We start from the raw sequence: 25,631 nt of genomic DNA on the forward strand, positions 1-25,631 counted from the left end.
ACCCTACGTCTTTCTCGTGAAGTCGCTGCGATGCAACACACATGAGACGATCCTACATAAATTACTACATTTTCGTTAATATTTACGATACTCAAATCATATGCACTGCTCAGAAATGTAATTTCTCATTACCCATCTCAAAGAGTACACTTCCGCGTCATTGAAGAGTTGAAATGATGAAATTTCTACGAATGACAGACAACGACCGGCCACCGACAAGCATGATTCCCCTTTGTTTTCCTTCGTGTAAGGAACATCTGGCGCTCATTCCATATTGAGAGTAAAGAATATGATTAGGGAAATTATGTAAGAATAAGAATAAGATGTATTATTCGAGGAAATGGATACACAAAATATGTCTTATCATGTATTTTCATCCATGTACATCCTCAAATATGCTCAACAACTACCAATGAACCAAAGAAATAAAGAATATGGGATTTCATGCATCCCTAATATCAAAATAGATTGTTCCTACTTGACCGTGTTGTCGACTGAAGCAAGAAACCAACTCACATTGCATGTGCGTGAACCGCAACCGATTGTGCAAGGCACTGCTGCACGATAATACTATTGGGTCGGTGTGAACACACCTTTTGCTACCGATGTACGACGATAGCACGACCACTCTACTACTACAACATGTGTACGAGTACATAATTCGTTTTTCTCTTGTTCAAGAGGGGTGTCGAGGGGATTTCCCTGAGAGACAGGGGTGGGTCTCGTGATCAACCCCCATTTTAAAGGAATAATGTACTATTGAAGGGGATGAGGATTTAGTTGGGCTTTTTTTTTGGTGAGATACCAAGAAACCACTAACGAAGAAGTACATGTCTTGGAGCATCGCCATTCTAACATCAGGAATTCAATGTTTCTTTGATGAAAATCGGTTTTGGAATGGCCGAGACATCCAAAAACAAAATAAAGCAAAGTGATTGTACAAAATCAAAGCTGGGTCCCACCTTTTATCAGGATCGCTCTTTTTTTGTTGTTGATATCTCAGCCATTCAAAAACTAATTTCCATCAAAAATTTGAAAATTGATTTTAAAACGATGATTTTCTCTCTTTTATCGAATGGTATAGACAAAGAGCGACAGGTGAGGTATGTTACTGTTATAACTTGTACTTGAAGTCATATTGGACCTGTTTTATGCAGTTTTGATTTTCGTGGGTTTGCAAATGTGGGCTAGTACCTTTAAGTCTCAACCAAACCTATACAATTCCTCTAACCCTTTCTATGTCCATGAGCCAAAATCAATTAAGTTCAACAACATGCACACACTACCGTATATGGACAGGAAATGTTTTGTAGTTTGTTTGTTTATTCATTTTCCTTCTGACAAGATGGCTGGATAGCCCATATTCAGCTACGTTAAGCTGGTCTACCATGGGGTCCAGTTGGATGTGAGGTGGGACCACTTCACCGGGTTAAACACCCTGCTCTTTGCGATGAATGAATGAAGCGGGATCTTTTACGTGCATGAGTTGTTGCTCTCTCATACACGGGACCTCCATTTTATGTCCTATCCGAGGGACAGAGTGTTTTGCCTCTTGCTAGAGGGGACGGTATGTTTACACACAACATTGCTCAGTCCAGACTCGGGTTCGAACCCGGGCCGCGTGATCGTGAGGCAGACGCGCTACCGACTGAGCCAACTCACCGCCCTGGAAATGAACAAGGCATTAATTAATTCTTTCACATAGGAGGAGATTGTCATAACTGTAGACGGTTTATTCTAGAAACGATTTTTTATTACAACTATTGTTCACCTTTTGAATACTTAATAATACTTAACATTATATTGATTAACATTTTTACATTGGTTGTTTCTATCCCTATATACTCACACTTTAGAACTATTTTGAAGCACTAAAGCTGGGTTTTTGTTTCATCTGCAAATGGTAAATAATGTCTTTAGGATACGACTCATCATCGATTTTCATTTTTGTTAAAAATGTAAAGCTGCTTTGACTTTGCTAGTATTTCTTCGTCTATATACAACTAGAGCTTATTCATTTACAGTAAACAGTGTAAGCGCATCGGGGATTTTTGTAAGAACGGATATGGATACTCACAAACGATAAACGATGGTGAACCTTCTCGGGAACAAAGCCACCACACGGGTGACGTTGACCAAGGCAAAGCAGCTGATTTCACTTTCTGGCCTGTTGACTCTATGAAAAAGCCAACGGTTATACTTCTTGCATTTTCTTAGCTATAATGCAAACACATCTTTTTACTTCCGTTAAAAATGTGTGGGTTTTTTTCAATTGAATGTGCGTTTATACGAGAATGTATCAGCATTTCAGTGACGCCAATTTATGGACATAGCATTTACAATGTTAGACCCTATAACCTTCTTTTGATAAGGGGATGCGGTTCTCACTCCTCTAAGTTCCCTCCGTGAATGCAATGTAATTTTAATTAGGGCGCTTAGCATTCCTATTGTATCTAATGCAATCTTGGATTGCTATTTCATATAACGTGGAAATTCATGGTGAGCATAGCACAGGCCGTGAAACGAGGGGGTGGAGTCCAAACAACCACCCCCATACCACACACACCAACACACACACACACACACGCACACACACACACACTTTTTTGGCTCTACCACCTCCCCCCCCCCCCCCCGCCCAAAAAAAAAAGAAAAAAAGAAAAAAAGATGCGGGGTGGAGCAGAAGACAAACGACTTGGAGGGCTTCATTCCAAGCGAAAGGGAGGGGGGGGGGGGGGGGGAGTGACATTGATTCTTGACCAAGCCACAAGTACAAGCATTATGCCCTCCCCCCCCCCATAATACAAATAATAATTATTAAAATGTAGGTGTGGGGAAATCAAATACTCTTCGATCATTTAATGACCAATCACAAGAGTGACAAAGCAGCTCACGCTCACAGTGAATGATTTATTTGATCTGTGAACATCTGCGACTTGTTACTGATATTGGTTGGAATCGTGCGAACCGTATTATCTTCGTCGCCTAACGTAATCTGTAATAACCAAATCGTAATGGGCATTGTATCGTTGGCGACGGTTCTCGCTATGCTTGATTAGGCTGAGAAGTAATCGAGTTTAATACATTTCGTCATCACCTTTGCATTCCGCCAATATAACAGAGGTCCGAACAGCGAATCCGCTTCAAGCAAAAAATCTTGAAAACATGGGTGTTCCTCGTAAGGAACGGCTATGTTTCGCTGTTGCGATACTCCTCATGACTATAGTTGCTTGTGTTGACTTTTCTATCATTAATCACCGTCTCCGCACACCGCTTGCGCTATCATCACGGAACTCAGCGATCGATCTGGAAGCTCAGAAAGTTAGCAGTCGGGTAGATTCGAGAACTCGGGAGCCTGAACATTTGGGCAACGGGCAAGATAATCAGAACCACGAGTTGGTAGCACCACAACCGCTGGATTCACAAGATCTTGAAGGCATCCAAGAGATCCAAAATGACGTCGCAGAGGTCGAGAACGGACGCAAGGAGACACTGGACTTGAAAAGGACCATTAGGGACGATTCGAGGCAGAAACCGTCGCGCGAAATTCACCAGCATAATGGTTCCGAGCTGGAGAGACCTCGAAACGAGACACCAGAGAAGGTGAGAGACCTCTCTCAAGTTCGGAAGGACAGTGATGGCGTCCTACAAGGAGAGGATAAGAGAGAGATACCACTATCAGATGACCTGGTAGATGCGATTCTAGCGAAGATGGAAGCCAACGGAACACTCTTACGCAGGATTGGACAACTGATATTTGTTCCAAAACCCGTTGAGCAACAGCAAGACAATCCGAAAGAGCAGTCTGGTGGACAGATTGTAGGTCAGAACAAGGATCGACTGACGGGCTTACAGCCCGGGGGACAAATTTTAGGTCAGGACAAGAGACCAATGGATTCACAGATAAGTAACCAAGAGAGAAAAATTTTCGAAGTGAACGCAAAGGGTAATGATACCGGTGTCGAACACTCAAACGTGCACTCGGAGCAGGTGGCTCCAAAAGATGTGCGAATTTCTAAAAATATGACGGTGTGGAAACCTCGCACAGATCAGCATAATTACGGGTATCTCCTCAATCCTAAAGAAGCGTGCAGCAAAAATGTGAAACCGAGACAGAACCTGACCCTGTTGATAGTCGTTGCCACAGCGCCCTCAAACAGAGACCGACGCAACATCATCCGCCAAACCTGGGGTGGAAAGGCGAAAGCTTACAACGCGTCCGTCAGAAGCCTGTTTCTCCTGGGCTCTCCTGACTCAGCAGAAGCCCAGAAGGCGATCTACGAAGAAGCTGCAAGGTACGGTGACATCGTACAAGAGGACTTCCGAGATTCTTACTTCAACCTATCCATAAAGACCGTCATGGGCTTTAAGTGGGCGAGGACGTTCTGCCCCAACAGTGACTTCGTTATGAAGACGGACGACGATGTCGTCCTGAATATCCCCAACCTCGTGCACGACCTGGCGGCGATATCGCAGATATTCCGGACCAACTTCGTTGTAGGCAAAATGACCATAGTATCACCAATAAGAGATGTCAGGAGCAAATGGTATACTCCCTTAGATCTATTTCCCGAAGATAAGTATCCTGTTTATCCTCAAGGGCATGGCTACATCGTGTCCTCGGATGTCGCGGATAAGCTATTCCGCGCTTCCCAGCAGACTCCCCTCTTCCCCTGGGAAGACGTCTACGTGGGCCTACTTCTAAGGAAGCTCCAGGGCGTCAACTTCGTCGACAGAACTTCCTTCGGCTTTTCCGACTGCATTCGTCACTCGACTCATGGGGTTATTCAGACGAACAATACCCTCCTGGCGCTGCGTCGGGGCTACCTCACCTGGGATCTCGACGTCGAGCAGATGAAACTGGTGTGGAATGCGCTAGAGACTAACCGATGGCCCGGAATCAATGGAAATGACAAGCTTAAGTGCAATCAAACGTCCATTGAAAGGGCTAGTCTTCTGACATGGATAGAAAGCAATCCATAAATGGGCTACGTTAACAATGTCAGAAAGAAAAAATATCACAGCAACCGTAAGAGTAACGTTTAAAGAGAAACCTCCATACGTACGCGTTCAAGTTGAATATTCAAAGTAAGAAGTAAACAAAATGATTTTGATTGGAACATCCCATCAAGAGGTTCGGCGACGAAGAAAGCTAACTGACTTAAAGAAGGCTATCATACAAATAATATCAACGTAATTTCATGACTTCCTGACATTGCTAAACGGGAGTGCGTGTAAAAGTTGCCTTGGATTATAATCAATACAGATAAATAAAAAAAAAACAACTCTCCATTACAATATCAATCAAGACCGTTAAAGGGAGAGGAGCAAAGATATCCCCCATGCTCTTTCTATAAAGTTTTTGCGATAACAAACTATTTTCTTACATATTGAAAATAAACAGTTAATTATAATCTTCTAGCACATTACATTTTCCCCTGATTTTGCATATAGTACTTTTTATTACCTGATAAAAAAAAAAACATAATATGAAAATCGCTTGGTGGCAACAGTGTCCCTACTACCATTCAGCTAAGTACAACCATCATGGCATGCCGCAAATATCAATTGTCATGTGCACGCCGGTATATCCAGACCAAATCCGCCTTTAAAATTATCCGCAAGAATTTTTAAAGGCATATAAAATCGAGATACACGATTTTGGAGAATAGAGTCTAAGTGCAATTCAAAATTTGCAATTAGAACAAAATCTAACAAACAGAATTGTTGATCGAGATGTCTCATAACCATGAGTCATGGAATAAGAAAGTTACGGAATTATATAGTTCAACATGATTTCAAGCAACAACTGCAAGTTATAAGTTACAGTCAACCCTTACCTGAGTGGAATCCAAATGGACACGTGCATAATTTTGACTTAGGCATTAGAATTAACACATTTTTGTATTCACTCAAGGTAGAATTTCTTCCTCGACTCAGGCAATCATTCGAATTATGCAAGGTCGACTCAGACGAGGTTGACTGTACCCCGGGACTGTACACAACGTGTTGTACGGCGGATTGCCTCCAAATGCTCCTCCTTGATATTAATACTGTTCGCAGATCGCCATTTTATACAGGCATCAATGAACATTCAGACGAAGAAGGTGTATCTATCGAGTCAAAACTAACAATTTTACTGTTGCAGTAACTTACGTTGATAGTTCCTATAGTAGAATATATGATTTCTGTTATAAACGTTGTTAGTATTTGTATAAAAGCCAAGAGGAGAGCTGTGAGACGAAAGAATCATCTTATTTAATTTACATGATATTGTCTGATTTGTGAATTAGGTCTCCTTTTGATAATGTGCATTCTTTCGTAAAAACCTGTGAAACGTAATAATTGCATAACGTCCTTACAGTTCTGCTACTTTAGTAAGTCAACTCACAAACAAAAACTACTTTGCTCTTGACAAATGCTTGATTATGAAAGACTATAAGGACTGACAATTGATTAACGATTATTGGTCAAAGCTTCGTATCAAGTTCGTTGAAACCGCTGTTGAATTATTGTGTTTTTGTTTTATCGTATAATTTTCCCCACCATTTTGTGGGGAGGTGGTGCTCATGTGCTTAACACGCAGAACGACTGGATGTCAAAGACTATACATGACTTTTACACACACACCTGTCTTTTTTCTCGTCTATTGATTCTACCACACAATAGTGCAAATTTTCTTTGGTCATCACTGACTATTAGCATAGCTGTGACAATATGTGTTATATGCCAGTGCGGTTACAGGAAAGGCGAGCAAACAAGATTATGATGTTATCATCTAACGATCGATAATTCTTCTGTCTTCTCAAGCAATACAAGATTTTTTTTTTAAATTTTTTATTTCATTATCATTCATATTCATGCGTTGCTTGTAATCCACATTTCCATTTCATTTATACCGCTGTATGATTCAATAACTCTCGCTGTACTATTTTTATTTATTTATTTTTTTTTAGATGTTGCTATCGTACAATAAATGCTCATCGTCATTAAATAGATTTTGAAAGGATATCTATACTTGATGGTCATCTTCAGCTTTGCTTTGCATTCGTCAGTTAGACCTTTTGGCTTTGGGGTATACTATTATATATATTGTGTGTGCATGTGTGTGTGTGTGTGTCTGTGTGTGTGTGTGTGTGTTTGTGTGTGTATTGAGTAATTCGTAGTCCACGTGTTGGTACGATGATATATAAAAAAAAAATAGAACAGAACTCAATTAAGAAATGTATCATGCTGTCAATACCAGTAGCATACTTTTGAAGAATACACAATTTTTCGGCCTCTCTGTCATTTACCAGTCACTTGAAGTGAATTTGTATTTTAAAAAATAGGCCTACATTGCATAACGTTCTATATCCACTCTGTTAACACATTCAAACTTATTGCGTATATTCAACATGTAGTACATCGGATCAGAAACAAAGATTGCTGGGAAACTATTGCAAAAAAGTGTGTGTGTGTGTGTGTGTGTGTGTGCGTGTGTGTGCGTGTGTGTGTGTGTGTGCGTGTGTGTGCACGTGTGTGCACGTGAACGCGCGTGTCCTGTTGAATCGTAGGTCATTCTCCCAAGATGAAGATTATTTTGGATATTGTTCTGCTTTATTTTGTTACCACATTCAAAGTAATGGATTAATGAGTAATTCCAAAGGTCTGACACTTGTGAAATACAACGCTAGTTTCATGTTTTTGGTCTCTCTGTCTCTCTCCCTCTCTTCTTTGTTTGTATCATTTCCGCGACGTCCGGATACCAGTATTTTGTTTATTTTATAGAATTGATGATTGAATCAGAGTAAATACTCTGTTGAAAAGGATAAAGCAGTAAAGCAAGCGGGGTTACAACTGTGGGTCATTAGCGAGCTTTAGGTCTGCGACGCGAACGCTAAAACGACGCTAATTAGGCCAAATATCGGGGCTGCGTCGTCTTAGCGTTCGCGTCGCAGATCTAAAGCTCGCTTATGAGTAGATTCGGCGCGATAGTTATTTTGTTTGTTTGCGCGCGCCGCGCTGCTGCGCTGCACGAGCACGATCGAGTGCATATATGGCATGTTCACACTTGAGCGCGTGCACTACTAATGCGATCGCACTTGCTAAACTTGTCCTCCAACTTCAGGTTGTGTCTTCTGCAGAAGGAAAATGGCTTCCTTCGACGCTCTCGCTCTTGTAGAACAATGTGAACAGCAAGAACTGGAGGTACGTATAGTGAACTGTTACTTTGCCAGCGATGTGAAATGCTTCTGTAACTTTCAGCAGACATGAGAGATTGTCGATAAACACCATTTTACTTGTCATACGGGAGCAGTGACAAATACGTTCGCGCAGTCACCTATCAGTCCCATATACTAATTTCTGTGTATGCGGTGCCATTCGCATGTTATGAATGCCATGCGTGTAGTGTAGAACACGCGTATTTACACGCATATATAGAATCTCGTATCCGGGCAATTACCCCGAGAGGGCAATTACCCCCCGGCCAATTACTGGTTGGTGGTAAGGTTAGAGTAGAGATTAGGGTTAGGGTTAGGTTTAGGGTTAGGAGTTTGGGTTAGGGTTAGGGTTAGGTTCAGGATTAGGATTACGATTAGGGCCAGGGGAAGGGTGCGGGTAACTGCGACCAGCAGCCCCAACGTACAACGTACAGTGTTGGGGCTGCGCCGTTTTGGCCTCGATATTTTAATGTTGTACCAAACGGGTGCCGTTCCGGCGCTGTATTTCCTTAATTTTTCAACAAAAACTACTGGCAATACTTACATGGGTGGACTAAACCTAAATGATTCTTATCGGCGACTGTTTGATGCATTTCATTGCTTATGATGCAGAAAATGCTGTCTTCAAGGCAAATATCTTCAGCTCACCGATGCTCACTAAAACTCACAATCACTTGCACATGCGCACACAATGCATTCAGTGCAGTGCATTGACAGCTGTATTACTCGCTACATGATGCATATTCACCTTGCGATGATGCATTATTCATATCCTTTTGCGTCCGTAACGTTGACGTCATTGTTTACGCATGCGTAGATGCGTACTGATGGATAAACACGTTCAAAATAGCAGCAAAGCTCTCCACTAGGGCAGACCGCCTACTCCTAAAAAATGTGGAAAATTATGCAGTTTCCAGATAAATTGGTGAGAAGGACCAAGGCAATGGGGTAGTGTATATTTCATTTTATATTGTCACTGTGTTTATGATGGACATTTAGCTATGGTTTATTTGTGAAGTTGCCGTATATGTGGCAATAGGGAGTTGTTCGTGATTCTCACTTGCACGAAACTGCGGGGTAGCCGCCAGGACCCCGCCGCAGAACGGCGGGTCTCCGGGGCTAGGGTGCGGGTAGCCCGACCAGACGCTGTTAATACGCTACGCGAATACAGCGTCTGACCAACGAGCGGGCACCTACAAAGTGGGGAACCACAACACAACTACAAAACTTATGAAAATTTATACGTTCTTTATAAACAATGTACACGTTACCAAACGTTACTCACCTTAAGTGCATGCTTGTATTACAGAAGGTTCGTAAGTCCATTGAGAGCCCTCGTGATAAGTCCGTGGAACCAAAAAATGATACTTTCTGGCGGATTCCCTAACACCGTCAGGGTTCATCGTTGCAGAATTCAAAATGGCGCCTTGATCTCTGCGGAAATCTTTTGCGTGCGTGCGATGCGCGATATAGCGCTGCTTGAGTGTTGGTGTAGCAGCACGGTCGACAGCGCGACCTTTTGAAAGGGCATTCGATCATGTGACCTCCCGAATATTGGAAATGGCCTGGCGTGAAAGACGATGTACCGTTCGTGAACCGTTCACACATGCTGCATATAACCATCATTTTAGGTAAGTTATTAAATCTAAATTTCAATATTCATAGCATAGATATGAAGTCTCATTATCATTTTGTTCGTCAGATGAGTTTGAAGTGACAAAAAAATTATCTAAAGTATCAAAATTCAATCCGATCGCATGCGATCGTTGGACCCTCTTCGTGTTTGGAGCTTCGTTGGTACAGCCCTGTCGCGCTACGTATGTACAGCGGCGACTGGGCTGTGTATAGTTAGGGTGCGGGGTAATTGCCCAGGGGGTAATTGCCCTAGACCCATAGAATCTAGCCTGCCTACATGCCTGGTCATGATCTAGAAACCGTAGAGTATAACTAACGTTACAAAAGGTGTTTTACAGGCAAAATCGTGAAATAGGCCCAACCGCAGTGCGCGTGCACCCGTGCGTTAGCAAGCAACTAGCAAGGTTAGGTTTAGGGACCCTAACCTACATGACCTAGATTCTAGTCCCTATTTGTTAGGCCGGGAGGGCGGCCGGCCGGGCCATACATAGCCTTAGCCATTGGCATTAGGCATTATATGTTTAAATTAACAAACGTTAGGGGTGTTACTAGGTAGGCATCGTATTCATGACTGTAATTGTGGCAATTATGCACTTTACGGCCCTATATTATCGGTACCTCACGGTACCTCGCCGTGTGCTAAGGTGATATCCCATTGCCATAAACCACCCCGCACTGAGCAGCTGGCGAGTTTCTCTTGCTGTGTGGAATTCGGAACGCCGTTTGACAAGTGATATGGTCACTAAAAGCCCGCCTCACTCGAGCCTGACCAGACCGCTGTGCACAGCACAGCAGTCTGACATGTACTAGTGTTTAAACGTACGTAAACGACTGTCGCTTTTGACGGCAAGACCACAAAAATGTCTTTTATTTTGTTTGATTTTAACAGTAATACCACCCACCTATATCATATGTTGCTGATGGTTGAGTTGAATTTGGTGTTTTGTTGGTATCCAAACCTTATTGTTGAATTTTTCGGAGTAGAATGTGCTATGATTCACAAAATTAACGAACAGCCACGAACGCTCAACCCGAGATACCGTGTTAGCATTTTACGTACGACCGTGTGTTACGTAAAGCTTGTCGACTGGTCTCGTCTTCTACCATGTATTTCCGCGCGTGCTGCTCTCATGATATAACGTCACTCCGACTACCTCCGACTACCTACGTTGTAGCATAGGAGAGTGATTGCCATTCAATAACACGCAGAAGATGAGGAGTGAAGCAATACGGACGCTCACAGACCTGATTTTAAGGACGGATTTCGGTAGGTTTTTGACGTAATTAAAAAAAAAAAAAAAAAAAAAGCATACCGATTATTGGATGATTATCATAGATTACGGGAATTCCTTATATTTTAGTTTTCCACGATTAAAAAAGATATTCATGAAGGAGTCGCACAACCACCACTGAAAAATGACAACGTCTGCGAAAGAGTAGAGGTGCTGCGTGTAGTTAGCCTCACTCACGACACATCAAAGAAGGTGCGATCGCAATTTTGCGTGCCTTTGCTCTCCGCTGCAGGAAAGGGTTCAAGCTTTACATAATATACAATGTTGCATTGCAGAAAATTGCCATGATCATGGCGCAAAGTGTGAGAAAGTTTGCAGTAGTCTGTGATACAATAGATTCCATTTTTGAACTTCCTAGCTCGCGCCAGCTCGCCACAAGCAGTTACGTGAATACATGTATTTACATGCATGTTCATCCATCCCGATCCGAACCCATCACAAATCGTGCAAACCAACCATGCGGGCGAGGCTTGTGTGTGTGTGTGTGTGTGTGTGTCTCCGTAGTGGCTGCCCGTAAATCGGTAGCTATACACACTTCGCACGGCGTCTGGACGGGTAACTGTGTGTAGACGAAATAAACACTAACAGACTGACAAATTGAGATAAGATTTTTGGTCTCTTCATTATTATTTTACAGAAAAATTCTGCCAAGGCCGTGACCGGGCATATGCCCTCTGCAATAGGTTAATTAGTGATACCCTGCTTAATACATAAACGCAAATTTCATTCATTTAAAATCATGATTGAAGCATGGAAGTTTACCACTCGTTGCGTTCCAATTGTGTGCCAATGCACTGCTCGCGCTTGATCACGCCGCGCCTGCCGCACAGGCAGGGAAGGGTGTTAGAGCAACCATGTGGCGTGCCGTAAGAGCTTTCATCATGCACACGCATGTTGACACAGTCACACACACTGCATGCATCCCAACACGAAATCTCACACACATGAACACAGTACAGTGTTGGAAGACCCGCTGTCGACCCGCGGTGCCTGATAGGAACTCGAATTCGCACGCACTGCTCGATTAGGGTAAAATCTAGCACCGATAATATGGTTGAAATAAATGCAATTGGCCGTGGGCGTTAAATTAGTCGAGAGACATTAGGAAGTCCTTCTGAGAATAAAAAGTTGAAGACCAAAGAAAAAAACGGGAGAAAGGGAGGACAAAAGATGTTATGCCGTGGAAATCAGCCCTACCGCTGTATCAATCTCGCGTAAATGCTGTTTGTTTTTGGTGGGGGCCGCATTCACGAGTATTCACTGTGGAAGAAAGCCCCACCGCCGTGCTTATCTACCGATGAACGCCACATGGTGGGGCTGAATTCACGAGTATAATTAGTCGAGCCGCCGTAGTATTAGTACGGACACGCAGTGGTGGGGCCTATTTCACGAGTATGCCATTCTACATTTAGGCGTTAGACCTCAGGAAATTCCAGTTCTGGATATGTGATACAAAGGATGAAACTTGAGTATGTGAAGCTGATAGACGATTATGCAAATATTTAAATTTACATGGTGCAAGTAAAAAACTAAATTTGCCCCCCGGCCCCGCACTGTGCTGTGGAGCTAGTTGCATGCTGTTGCAGAGATGCATGATCCTGATGAATGCCCAATGCACTGATATGGCAGTATCCGGTGATGGCGTGACATGCTTCTGCGTCTGCAGTGTATTCCATAGCCTTACTGCTGTTCGTGCACGTGTGAAGCCAAGGAGTACCAATGGATCCTCTAGCTGATATGTTATGCAAGGTGCTACATAATTCTTTTTCACCACTTGCCCGGTTGGGCAAGCAGATTTTTTAATTGTTGCAGAACACTTGCCCGAACATGAATTTTACTTGCCTGAAAGAAAGTCCAAAATATAAGAAAGTGATGAAGAAAATCACTTGTAAGGCAAAGGCATAATGAATCACAGTCATTTGAATATTCACAGTAAAGCAAGTTACCCATTTTTCGACCGCCTAAATTGCGGAAGCAAAACAGCGTGCATGATTCGAACGCCTGTGCTGCGATCATCGTTCGAACGCCTGTACTCATTGTTCGACCCCATATGTCCATGCTTCGACATTCGCAACATACCACGCTGTGCGCTCGCCCTGCCTATGAATGGATTAGCATGCGTGCCACGCGCATGCACGCATGGGCGAAACGGTATACATTGCACTATGAGAGCGCGGTACTCCACGCTGTGCGAGAAATTTAACGCATAACACGTTATGTTACATATTGCTGAATGAAGCAACACATAGGCCTATACCACTTTTCATTAGCTTGAAATGTAATTAAGATTAGAGATGCCAACCAATACGATTTTATAGTATTGAACTAATAAACAGAGTAAAATGCAATAATGTGATATTGCCTTTTGAAGGTATGACTTTCATCTTTCCAATAAAAAAAAAAATGAAGCCAGGATAAACCCCAGAAAACAAACCAGGTCATCATATAGAAAGATGTACAACTGAATTCTTGCAACCCCAACAAAAACGTTCAAAGACAAGCCTGAATGGGCGGGAAATGTGCAGATGCTTTACAATTTTCTCATCAATGTTGATGAAGTAGCGACATTTTACTTGCCAGTCCTTACCAGAGAAGTATTTTTTCCCCTAACATTTCACTTGCCGAGGGCCAATGGGCTAATGATGGTGTCACAATTTTATGAAAATCTGATTTTCCTCTCCAAAATTTGATTTTGTTTAAAGGAGACCTCCGGATGATTTTTGGATTTTTACATTTTACCAACTATAAATTGATTATACTGAGGACAGAGTTTCAGAATTTATGATAATTGGGATGAAGAATAAGAATATTTTCAAAATTTAGAACAAATTTCAATGAACAAGGATGATGACATGGCAGAGTCACCATAAGAATGCATGAGTTGGGGCTCAAGGAAGCAGAACAAACAAAGAAGGCATGCATAGATTGTACACAGGTGAACTTACAAGCAAGAGGTATTGTAATGGAATTACACTGCTACATTTCTGAAGTATGTGAGCCTCCTATGTCATCATCCTTGTTCAGTGTAATTTGTTTAAGGTTTTTCAAAGTATTGTTTCTCTGCTCAAGAACCACAATAAATTCCACAAATCTATACATGGAGTTGTTGATTTATGTACTACATGATGTGAAATTATGAAAATCGTCTGGAATGCCCCTTAAAAGGATATTCTGTCTTAGTTATAAATGTCAAGAAGTTGGCATCTCTGCAAGAAGCACCCCCCCCCCCCAAGAATACATGAATATCCCTGGCATAAAAAGTTTTATAGAGTTGTATTGTAACATATTTTTCAAACTTATTTCATGTCCAATTCTATTACAGTTACGGTAATTCTTTTTTGTTTTAGAAAAATATTCCTCAATTTATCTAAGAGACTGTCTGTAACGTGGATCAGCTTTGATCTGTAACACACTTTTAACCTTCCATTCTGTTCTGCTTTCATATCCAGGCCCCAGGCGGAGTTGCTGCACCTGAAGTCTACAAGAAATTGCTGACACTCTACTTGCTTCAAAATGATCTGTGAGTATTGTACAGGGGTATATCACATGAGTGACTAATTAGTTATAATTAAGGTAACCCAGTTGTATCAAAAGGTAAGTCCTCTTTTATAGTATCAATGTGTCACATGTAGCATCTAAAAGTTTGTAAGTGGTAAAGTGAAAAAAATGATAAGTGTGTAAAGTTCGACCTGCCCTTAGCAGCTGCAAGGAGCATTTGAAAACTGTTTTTTTTTGTTTTTTTGTTTTTTTTTAAAACAGAGGCTCACCTCCACTGGTGAAGTCATCATGAGAGCAAACAAACAAACAAACAAACAAACAGTAAAGTGAGAGGAAGAAGTTGATGTGTGTATGAATAAAGTCTGAAAAAGAAACAGCACAAAAATTTTAATTTTGAAATGATAAATTATTTGTTGTGGTAGAGTTCTACGGGAACATGAACTTTTCTGATACTAACAGCCACCAACTTGTATACTTTATGAATGACATTCTGAAGTGGTGGTCTGTAGAGAATTAATTTAATACTGGTCACATGGTTGTGATGTAACTTTTTTCAAAGTGTTTTCTCACTGCTCCTGCATGGAATGACATTGGTCTATAATCAACATGACCATGTTTTACCGTGTTTTGGGTGCAAGAATGAGGAAAAGTACTTGTACATAAAATTTGAGTTCATAGTGATTTTCCAGTTAGATTGTAGATCATCTATTGATCATTTAAACTTGTAAGGAAGACTGTTTATTATATATGACTGTAATATTCCTGTATTCATTGTGTTTGTGTATTATCCCAGAAGTGATGAATAAAGAGACATGTTGTAGATGTACAATTGAAAATCTCGTCAGCAAGGTATCTGTGAGACAAAGTTTGTGAAGTTCTTTGTGTAGAAAAACTTTTATAGTGCTACTAAACATAGCGTTAAACTGTCTCCTGTTCATGTAGTTACATGTATGACAAATTACTTCTTTTCCTATTTGATTGATCGATTGATTTTATGTATGTATTCATTTTGTTATCTATTAATTCATTGTTTTATTGTTATTTACAATTAGATAATAATAACAAGAATATCCTGCAATTTCTGACTCACTCCTTCTTTCCTCTTGTCTGCAGAAATAACGCGAAATTCCTTTGGAAGAGGATACCACCCTCAGTGAAAACAGTAAGTTCCTTTCTTTAAGACAAACATGCACGCCTGATATTTGGGAGAAGTGTCTATGGAGCAGATTAACTACATTCAGAGGCCACACATACATTGTCCACACAGAAAAGGGCTCGGCTGGAAAACAACATGGCATTTGTATGATAATATTACAGGCATTTTGTAATGTCATCTATTCAGTCTATTCTGTTCTAATGTTGGACGAATTGCAGGTGTTCGTGAACCAACTGCGTAGTGGTGTTAGATGAGCAAAATATCATTCATGCCTCATGATGGAGTTTTTCTAGTGATGAAGATGGTGTTGTGACAAGGTCATGAAAGTCACATGGAAGTCCTCCTGCAAATCTTTGAATGATCCAAGGGAAAGTAAAATAGGACACATAAACCAAGCAGCAACATAAAATGGAAGTTTCAAAATAAGGTGTGGATGTTTGCACTGGATCAGTAAAATTTTTCCAAAAGTTCAAACCAGCCTTCTGAGATGGTGCTGCTGGAGCAAGTGAACACAGCTGCCATTGTCCCCTTACTCTTATGTTTTACATCTTATGCTCATGAAATGGCACAAATTTCAGAGTTTTATGCTTTGTTCTTTACAAGAACAGCATCCAAATGGCCTACTAATACAAAAGTATACTTCTGTGGTATTATCACACAGTAGACATGCTATCTTTATGCTGCACGTTAACAATCTGTTTGCTTGTGTTTCTTTTTCTCTTTCACTGTGTCCTAAAGAATTGACCTGCTTATGGTTTAATATTTTAAAAAGCACCTTTGCTTGTGCGGGATAAAACAAATTTTAAATGAACTTGCAAATACGCAATTACATGTACTACATTTCAGAATCCCTCTGGTGTCCCTGTCAGCTTTATCAGCCTTACAAAATCTGCTTCAAACTGCTATCAGAATGTACATATGAATTTTATTGTCACTTATTTGTTATTATTATTGTCATTTTTTTTTTATAATCTATTAATGGCTGCATGAAGAAGTCTCTAAAATTTCCGTTTATTGGGAAGTTAGAAAACCACTGTAGAGTCACAGCATGCCATAATTTAAAGTTGATCTTAAAGGACAAGTTCACCTTCATAGACATGTGGGTTTAGTGAATGCAGCAATATTATTAGTAGAACACATCAATGAGAGTTTGAGGAAAATCGGACAATCCGTTCAAAAGTTATGAATTTTTGAAGTTTCTGCTCAGTCACGTCTGGATGAGAAGACTACTATAGCTTGTGATGTCATATGAGTACAACTTTATAAAGAAAGTATAAAGAAAATTCAAGATATTCTCACTTTTCTCACATAATAAAAGAACATGCGACTTCTCTCTTTCAGAAGTCAGGGGAAATGATATTACCACTAACACAAGTCAGCAATATGTTGAAGAAATGTGCACTTTATTCAAAAAGTCAAGTTTTGTGAAATTCTCTTTTTATTTTCCTTATATTGTTGTACGCATGTGACATCATGCACTGTAGTAGTCTTCTCCTCCAGCAGTGATTGCACAGGTACTTTAAAAATTCATAACTTTTGAACGGATTGTTGGATTTTCCCCAAACTTTCAATGATGTGTTCTGCTAATATTGTTGCCCTCACTCAATCCACATGTATATGAAGGTGAACTTGTCCTTTAACTTGTAAAATCAACTTAAATCCAGTCTGAAACACCTCCCTGGTAATGTTACACAGCATTATGTGCTAACTTTGCTCTGTCTGAACCATGTCATCACCACCTGTAGGGCGATCCCGAGCTCGGGTACATCTGGGAGATTGGCCAGAACATGTGGCAGAGGGACTTCACCTCTTCAAAGCTGTATACTGCCCTCAATCGGGAATGGTCAGACAGTATCAAGGAGATCATTTCTTCTCTTCAAGGTAAGTTGGGGATGAAAACAAATCAACAAAAAGAAAGCCAGGGAAAAATCAAAAGGATGACAGAACTTGCTAAGTGTATAAAGACAAAGATGTGTGTTCTATTGGTAACCCCTTTATCCCCCACCCCCATAAAGTTTGATCTGTACAGCCCTTTGTAGGGAGCAGGAAAACACTTTTAGTTGGTAATTATACAAAATGTTTTATTATTAAATTTGGTACTTTGGCTTCAAGTTTTGGGAAATTTACTCTTTAACCTTGAATTCTGGTGTCATAGAGATTACAGTTTCTTTTTGTGAGATTATTTGTGATGTGTATCAAATGAAGTAGGGAAATTAATAAGACTGTAATTGAATGTAAAATCTGAATTGTTGGGCAGAATTATTGCGATGAACAAATTGCAATACTTCGTGAGTGGCGCTACCTTCCAAACTTGGACTACAGGGCTAGTAGACCAACATCTGCCAGGCCTGGAAATCATTTCAATCCAAATGGTGACAAATTTACTGCAGAAATATAATAATCTAGTTATCAATACATTGGCATCTCTGAAGTGCACTGCACATGTCACATGTACTTTGGAGAAGGCTTAGATTGAATGGATTGAATTTGTTACATCTGCTCAAAATCAGGGAAAAAACCACAAAAAGTCTGCCAATTTCAAACAGAAATAGGAAATGAAACCTTATAAAACATGTCACATATTAAAGGCTTAGTTATCAAGTTAGCAATTAAGACGGTTTGGAAGATTATGCAATGACACCAAACAATTACATGTGAACTATTTAAGACTCTAATGAATGCTTTTTTGTTAACCCTACTTTGTGAGACATGAGCAAGGAATAGTAAAATGATATTTAAAAAAAAAAGACAATAAAAATGGTTTAGTGGGACTTTTTTCACTAATCACATGCACTTGAGTTTGTTTCAGTGAGATCTGATTCATTTCCTCAGTCTGTGCCAGATGTGGTTAGAAAAATTACATGTAATTCTGCAGCTGGCGAAACAGACAGAAGACTTAACTCTGGAATATAATAAAACCCCCTGTGCTCCTGACACTTTAATAACTAGATAATTTTGTAGCATATCTCCTCTGAATTTACTCCATGAACCAACTCACCCTCTCTTCACAAATTTGCTCCACTCCCCTGTGTGATCAGTTCATGCCCTTTCCAGGGTCAGCAATACTGACTTCCTGTTCTTTTTTTTTTTTTTTTAATTGATTTGGTTTTGCTTTGCCTAATATTTTGCTTTGTTATGTTGTGCTGCATTTAAAGAGAGAGTCTCCTACCTGTGTTCATGTATTATGTATACCATCAATCACACATGAATGCCAGTTTTCAGGCAAAAGCCTGAATTCAGGCCCTGGCAGTTTCAAAGTTCAGGCTTTTTGATGTACAAAGGAGCTTCATGTAGATGTACTTCAAGCCCTCTTTGTCATTTCAACTGGCATCTCGAATCACAGTCCTCTAGTCTTTGAAACTTTGAAAAGACTCCAGGCAGACCTGAACTGTGCAGTCAATACAGTGCAAGTGAGAGCTAAGTCTAAGGACAGGAAGTGAAGTTTTAGCACATTCTTTCTTGATACACACTGGTAGAATCATTCCCCTATTCATTGATGAAGTGGTAGCTTGACTACTTAGGCAGATCAAATTGATTCTGGTGTCTGCTGTTTATTCATTGAGCAGTCTCAGGTAAGATGAGCTCTATAAAGAAAAGATTGATGAGAATTAGGAGGATGAAATAGGGCCAGGGTTGGACTTTGTCCAGAGCAGCTTATCAGGATCAGACCGGGTGTGAAGTAAATGGCATTGGACTTCCTGTGGCTGTGATATTGGTAGCCAAGCTGTGCTTCTTTATGTACATCACTAGACAAAGGACCAGCCACACTAGCGCTGCTTTGGCTGTGTCTCAATCAGTGCTGTAATGAACAATGAGGCTTTTGATGCCTGACTAAGTGGCTCTTTGAGGGATGAAGGGGGGGGGGGGGGGTTGAGTGGAGAAGCAAGGAGGGTGTAACAATAGGAGATAAAGATTAATGGAATGATAGCCCCTACTTACATGTACCAAGTAAAGATGAAAAGGGGGTGGGGGAAGTGGGTAGGAAAACAATAATGACAACAATGTCTTGTGTGTGTGTGTGTGTGTGTGTGTGAACACAGTGGGTCCTCAAAAGTCAACAAATCAGTTATATGCTTGTGGATTGGGGTCAGCCAGGTCACACAATGTGAACTGTGTCTGTCCTTTAACCCGTTGAGGATGGGCAGATTTTCCTATGACGTGCACTTTCCCATAGACACCTACCCAAGTATGCTCAGGACTAGTCCTCAGTGGGTTAAAGGTTACCCCCCTTTTTGAAGTCACTCAAGGTGCCAAGTTGAGCTCAGCACTGCGCCTTATAGCATGAAGTTGTGTATGACAAGCAGTCACTGTCTTTTAATGGATGAAATTCTTGTGTCAAGTTAAACGACTGGATGCAAGAATTTCATCAAGTTGATTAATCATGCAGTACCTGCAGCATTCTATACACAATTTCTTTTGTCATGGCTACTTTTAAACACTGATCAATCAATGCTTACTTACATCAATGTAGGGCAAATTGTCAGTCAATTGCAGTCAGTGTCTTTCTTAATTACATGGTGCATATCATGTGTTTTGTCTGTTTTGGATGGTTTTACCCACTTACTGTAAAAAGTCTAATTTTCTTGTTTGTGTATCATTTGAATATTTTTGAGTCTCTTTGTGCATGTGAGCATATTATGTGAGTACCTTTATTTTGAGATATTGCAAGAGATAAGAATGCACGCCTCAAAAGAAATCTGTGTGCTCATGTATCCTCCCCCCACTCACACACACACGCGCACACACACACACACACACACACACACACACACAAACACACACACACACACACACACAGATTTCCTGTCTTGTTATCATTCCAAAGTATGATGTTAGTAACCGGACAGTGAATATCAGCTGTTGCTACCTCCTCTTTTATCTCTCAGTTTCTAGTTTCTCTTGTTCTTCTGTTTTGATACTTTGCATAAAATGTTGTGTCCTTGCTTACATGCTGTGAATCTTGCCTTTGGCTCTAGTCTTATTCAAATTATATTCCAGTCCATCTCTTATACATTTCTTTTTCTTTGAGTTTTTCCTCTGTCTGTTGTCTCTTTCTTCTTATCTTCCTCCCTCCTCTCCCTCTTTCACCCTCTCTTCCTTTTGATCCATCACTCTTTCATTGTGGAAGCAATTTTATGTGTGGTGAGTTTGTCTGAATAAAGTAGACTAGCTCGGACTCGAGTCTTTCATCGTGAAAGTCATTTTGCATTTCATGAACGCGTCTCAAAGGCAGACTCGCCCACAGTCAAGCTTTATCCACAGCTAGCTACTGTTGCAAGTTGAAATACTGTGAAACGTGATATATTTGGGACATGAAATTTTCGCGAATTGGAGCTGACGGCCTTTTTCGTGGCATGAAATTTTCGTGAATTGCCATTGGCACTCAATGCATACAGTGTAAACAAGAACCTTTGCGTGCATTTTATTTTCGCGAATCTTGGCGCTTGCGAAATTCGCGAAATTAAAATGCATGTGAACATTCCTCATTTTACAGTACTTGGTTAAAAGGGGTGCATACTGTTTAGTTCACTTTCTAAGTTTCTTAGCAGCATTTTGAACCGTATGAATTGCCAGTAGATTGAAATCATGGCTTTGTGTGCCACAATCAGTCTTAATGGTTATATTGAAAAGTTTTTATTTTCTTTTTCACTGTATGCATCTAGATCGATGTGTGTGAAATGTAGAGTTTGATACCTTTTGCCACTCAAGTCGACTGACTGACTTCAGCCATATTGAACTTACTTCTTGCCTGTTAACATTGTTTCTCATCTGCTCTTGTACTAGATTCCATCAGGCAGAGACTATTCCACTTGATAGGGAGTGCTTACACATCCATCGAGGCCGACCAGTTCGCACTCTACCTTGGGATGTCCAAGGAGCAAGCGATAAATGGTGAGTGTGAACAGGGCCGAGATGGGGATTGGCATGTGCAAGGTATAATGTTGAATGCATTCACACCTCAACACTTGTATGCTAAAGTTTTTAAGACTTTTCTGTGCCTTGTTATTCATGATTTAAAAAAAAAAAAATCATCCCTTTTCACTTTAACATGGACACTTTTTTTTCAAACTCCTGAAAGGAAGTTTTTGAATCCATTTTGATGAGAATCTGCCAGTTTCTTTGTTTAGGCTACTAGATTTTTCACAATGGCATCTTCTCAGATTTTGATTATTACTCCCTCCCCCAGCTAAATATCAGTTAGTGATCTACAGAGTTAGAGTAAAGGTTAGGGTTTGGGTTAGGGTTAGGATTTGGTTCAGGATCAGGATTAGGGATAGTGTCAGGGCAAGGGTCTGTGGTGTTTGTCCAGGGGGTAACTGTCCTGGAACCCAGGGAAACCCCCTTATAATGAGCTTGCATATGAGTTACTTAGTAGTTCTAATGAGGTGAATTTGGTGGTCTCAATTTTTTCATCACTCCATGACTCGATTTTCCATTAATCGATTTTCCATCACGCTGATCTGGCATGGTAGAGTTGTCGGTCCTGGCAATCTCATTATACACAGGGTTTCCCCTTTATTATACCCCCGCCAAACGAAGTTTGAAGGGGGTATATAGGAATCAGCGGACGGTCGGGCGGTCGGGCGGTCGGGCGGTCGGGCGGTCGGTCGGGCGGTCGGGCGGTCGGTTGGGCGGTCGGTTCGTTGCAAATCTTGCGTCACGAACTACTTCCTCAGTTTTCAACCGATTCCCATAAAACTTGGCACAGATGTGTGCCTTGGGTTGTAGATGTGCAAGACATATTTTTTGAGAGTACCCAAAAGTACGTTGCCATGGTAACGGCATATTATGGGCAAAAATGGGTACAAATCTTGCGTTGCGAACTCCTCCCACAGTTTTTGATCAATTTTTATGAAATTAAGTACAGATGTTCATCTGAATATGTTAATGTGCAAGACACATATTTCCGCAGTGGCAAAAAGTGCGTTGCCATGGTAACGGCATGTTATTGGTAAAATATAGGGCAAAATGCTTCATGGCAAAACTGCTTCATCAGTGTTCTTCCAATTCTCATGGAATTCATATTGAATGTTTGTCTTAGGATATAGGTCAGCATGACACATTTCTTGACAGTGACAAAAAGTATGTTGCCATGGTAACAGCTCACATATTATGAGCCAAAATGATGGAAAATTTTGTGTTGCAAACTACTTCCTCAGTTTTTGCCCAATTTCCATGAAACTTGGTACAGATGTGTGCCTTTGGTTGTAGATGTGCAAGACGCATTTTTCGACAGTACCCGAAAGTACGTTGCCATGGTAACGGCATATTAATGGCAGAAAATCAAGGAAAGATCTTGCGGATTTAACTATTTCCTCAGTTTTTTGACCAAAGCTTATGAAATGTTGTTTGGCGGGGGTATAACCAGTCGCTGTAGCGACATTTCTAGTTCTATTTGATAGGTATCTCGCTTATCAAAACTTAGGAGAAGAAAAGAAGGTAGAAACTTATATATCAAAACCAAGTTTTGAGGATTTTTTTTTTTCACCCATCTAAGCATTTGGCAAATATGGCCTATTCCAAATCGCCCTAGTGTCAGAGTCAAACCATAATACTTAGAGGTTTGCTTCATGTGAAAATGTTAATAACCGGACCGCTGTTTCACAATATTTAGCAGTGATAATATGAAATGTTTTGTTATCATACTGTCTTCCCCTCTCTCTCTCTCTCTCTACTTTCAAGCTGTCCAAGAGGAAGGCTGGGCCTACAACTCAGAAAGTCAAATGATCCTGCCAAAGAAGCCAGGTGAGATCTCTCGCTGACCACTTTTCTCGTCATTAGACTCTCTAGCCTGGAGAGACTATATATCCACTTTGTTCATTTACTTTTCACAATACTTGTGGAAAGACGAGTGCCTGCTAAAACTACCTGCAGTGGAAAAGCAACAAAAACAACAACAACAACACCAGAAATCATGGACAGCACTACACTGTGATGAATTGTCCTAGTAACTGTGATAGAAAAAGAAGGGTTTCATGAATATGCTAATCTTTTTTTTTTTCTTTTTTGAACACTGCTGCATGTTAGCCTGTGGTGGAAAAAAAGGCTCATCACTTTTTCTTTTCTTTTTTTGTACTCTTATATTGAAATTCTTATCATACAATGTATTTCCATGATCAAAATGCTTGATTACATTCTAAAAAGAAGGCTGCTTTATATCTGCCATCTGCATATATTCACAAATTGTTGTGGGTTTGTTGTTGTTATTGTTGTTGTTGCAAGTTTTATCATGTGTAAAAATGTGGTTACATGAAGTTAGAGCCACAATTATGTAATTAAGTCATTGTCACACATATTCATAGTGATTCACACACTTCATTTGCCCTCAGTATTCTCTCTCAGCCTCAGGTCTTATTTCTCCATCTTCATTGTCATTTTCTTTTGTTTTGTTTTTACATCATATTTTGCAGTGCCAAGGAAAGAACAGCCTGTACCAAGTGAGCAACAAATCGCCCAGCTGACGGATTTTGTAGCCTTCCTGGAGAATTAATTAGCTGTAGATAGTTATTGGTATGAAAAGCTGAAGAGAAAACTAAACGTGTGTCATTTAAGAACATTGCCCGTTCGGGGAAACCCTGTTATAACGAGCTTGCCTACAACAAAGTACTGCTTTTTAATGGGGGTGAATTTGGCAGTCCTGAGCTTCCATCACTGTATCAGCTGGCCTCATTTTTAGTACACTTACAACCAGGTACTTGGTTATAAAGAGGTAGACATCGGCGATCCTGGTGATCTCGTTATAATAGGGGGTTTCCCTGTGTTCTCAAAAGCTGATGAGATCTCAACCAGGTCTAGATCTCCTTGAGTTTGTGAGTTAGTGTGCTTTATGTAATTCGCAGCAGACCAAGTGTCACCCTCTCCTGTCCAAACAGAGTCTTCAAATTCTACAACCCTCACCCCTCCCCCATTTTCCATGAAACAGAATTTCTTCAGCTGTGAATCTTCAAGATACAATGACTCTTCATAATGAGCGGAATTTTTGTCAATCTGTAGTCAGTTACAGCCTTGTAATAAATTGGTCAAACATTGAAGGTTGATGTCTGTCATGCACCATTCCCCCCCCCCCCCCCCCCCCCCCCCCGAGTGGATGAGGGCTTAGTTCAGCCATTGTAGCCAGTTCAGCCATGCTGAATGCTTTTGAGACCATTGCAGTACTTTCGTTGTAATCAAAAGTCAAATGATATGTGGAGATTGATGATGAATAGTTAGTCTGGAATCCCAAGGGGAACCAGCTCAAGACATGCTGGTGCAGTATTTGGGCAAGAGATTTGTTTCTATTTCCCTCAATAAAGGTGCTTCATCATCCTTAAAACACCGTATTTCACACTTTTATGATTGCCCATTATCAGCAAATAAACCATGTACATTGTACGTTGTACATGCAACAATGATTTAAAGGTCGCAATCAAAAGTACACTACTGTAACTACCCCCCCCCCCCATAAAAAAAGAGACAAAGTGTAAACCAAGCTCTGCACATAAATCATGCAAGTCATGGAGCTTGTTGTAGAATGTGCTCGCTATGTCACAGTTTTTTTATTCTGACGCAAATGGGGTCTTTAAAGGCCTATAATCACAAGATGGTCTCTCAGCCAGGTTTCTGTTTCGCTTGCATAAAACTTGTCTCATTGTTTTGGTTGCGTGGTTAACTCAATGACTTGTGGGTTTAATTATGCTACCCATTTAAAGTCCTTGCACTATTGTCCTGTAAATAATATCATCTTGTCATTGTGCTGTAGATGATATCATTTTGTCATGGTTTAGACGAGTAACTGTACATGTAACTCTCTATCTACACTTCTCAACCTTTTCTAACCCGGGGCCCACTTTGGCTCTTATAAAGTTT

General features: G+C 40.7%; 1 protein-coding gene across 1 annotated transcript; it reads left to right on the plus strand.

Moving 5' to 3' along the window:
* The first annotated feature begins 8,073 nt into the window (after positions 1-8,073).
* LOC140245397 (COP9 signalosome complex subunit 8-like) lies at positions 8,074-24,828 on the plus strand. Its single transcript, XM_072324974.1, has 7 exons — positions 8,074-8,190; positions 14,581-14,651; positions 15,743-15,791; positions 17,531-17,666; positions 21,570-21,677; positions 23,469-23,531; positions 24,197-24,828. Exons 1-7 carry the CDS (start codon positions 8,134-8,136, stop codon positions 24,274-24,276), a joined length of 564 nt encoding a protein of 187 aa, XP_072181075.1. The 5' UTR covers positions 8,074-8,133; the 3' UTR covers positions 24,277-24,828.
* The last annotated feature ends 803 nt before the right edge of the window (positions 24,829-25,631 follow it).

This window comes from Diadema setosum, chromosome 22, assembly GCF_964275005.1.
Source record: "Diadema setosum chromosome 22, eeDiaSeto1, whole genome shotgun sequence".
Taxonomy (NCBI): Eukaryota; Metazoa; Echinodermata; class Echinoidea; order Diadematoida; family Diadematidae; genus Diadema; species Diadema setosum.

What these genes read in the sequence shown, in the direction of transcription:
- LOC140245397 (XM_072324974.1), top strand. Translation starts at nt 8,134, where the DNA reads ATGGCTTCCTTCGACGCTCTCGCTCTTGTAGAACAATGTGAACAGCAA. An exon ending in TACCACCCTCAGTGAAAACA is followed by an intron (nt 15,792 to 17,530) that starts GTAAGTTCCTTT and finishes CACCACCTGTAG; the next exon opens with GGCGATCCCGAGCTCGGGTA. An exon ending in GATCCTGCCAAAGAAGCCAG is followed by an intron (nt 23,532 to 24,196) that starts GTGAGATCTCTC and finishes CATATTTTGCAG; the next exon opens with TGCCAAGGAAAGAACAGCCT.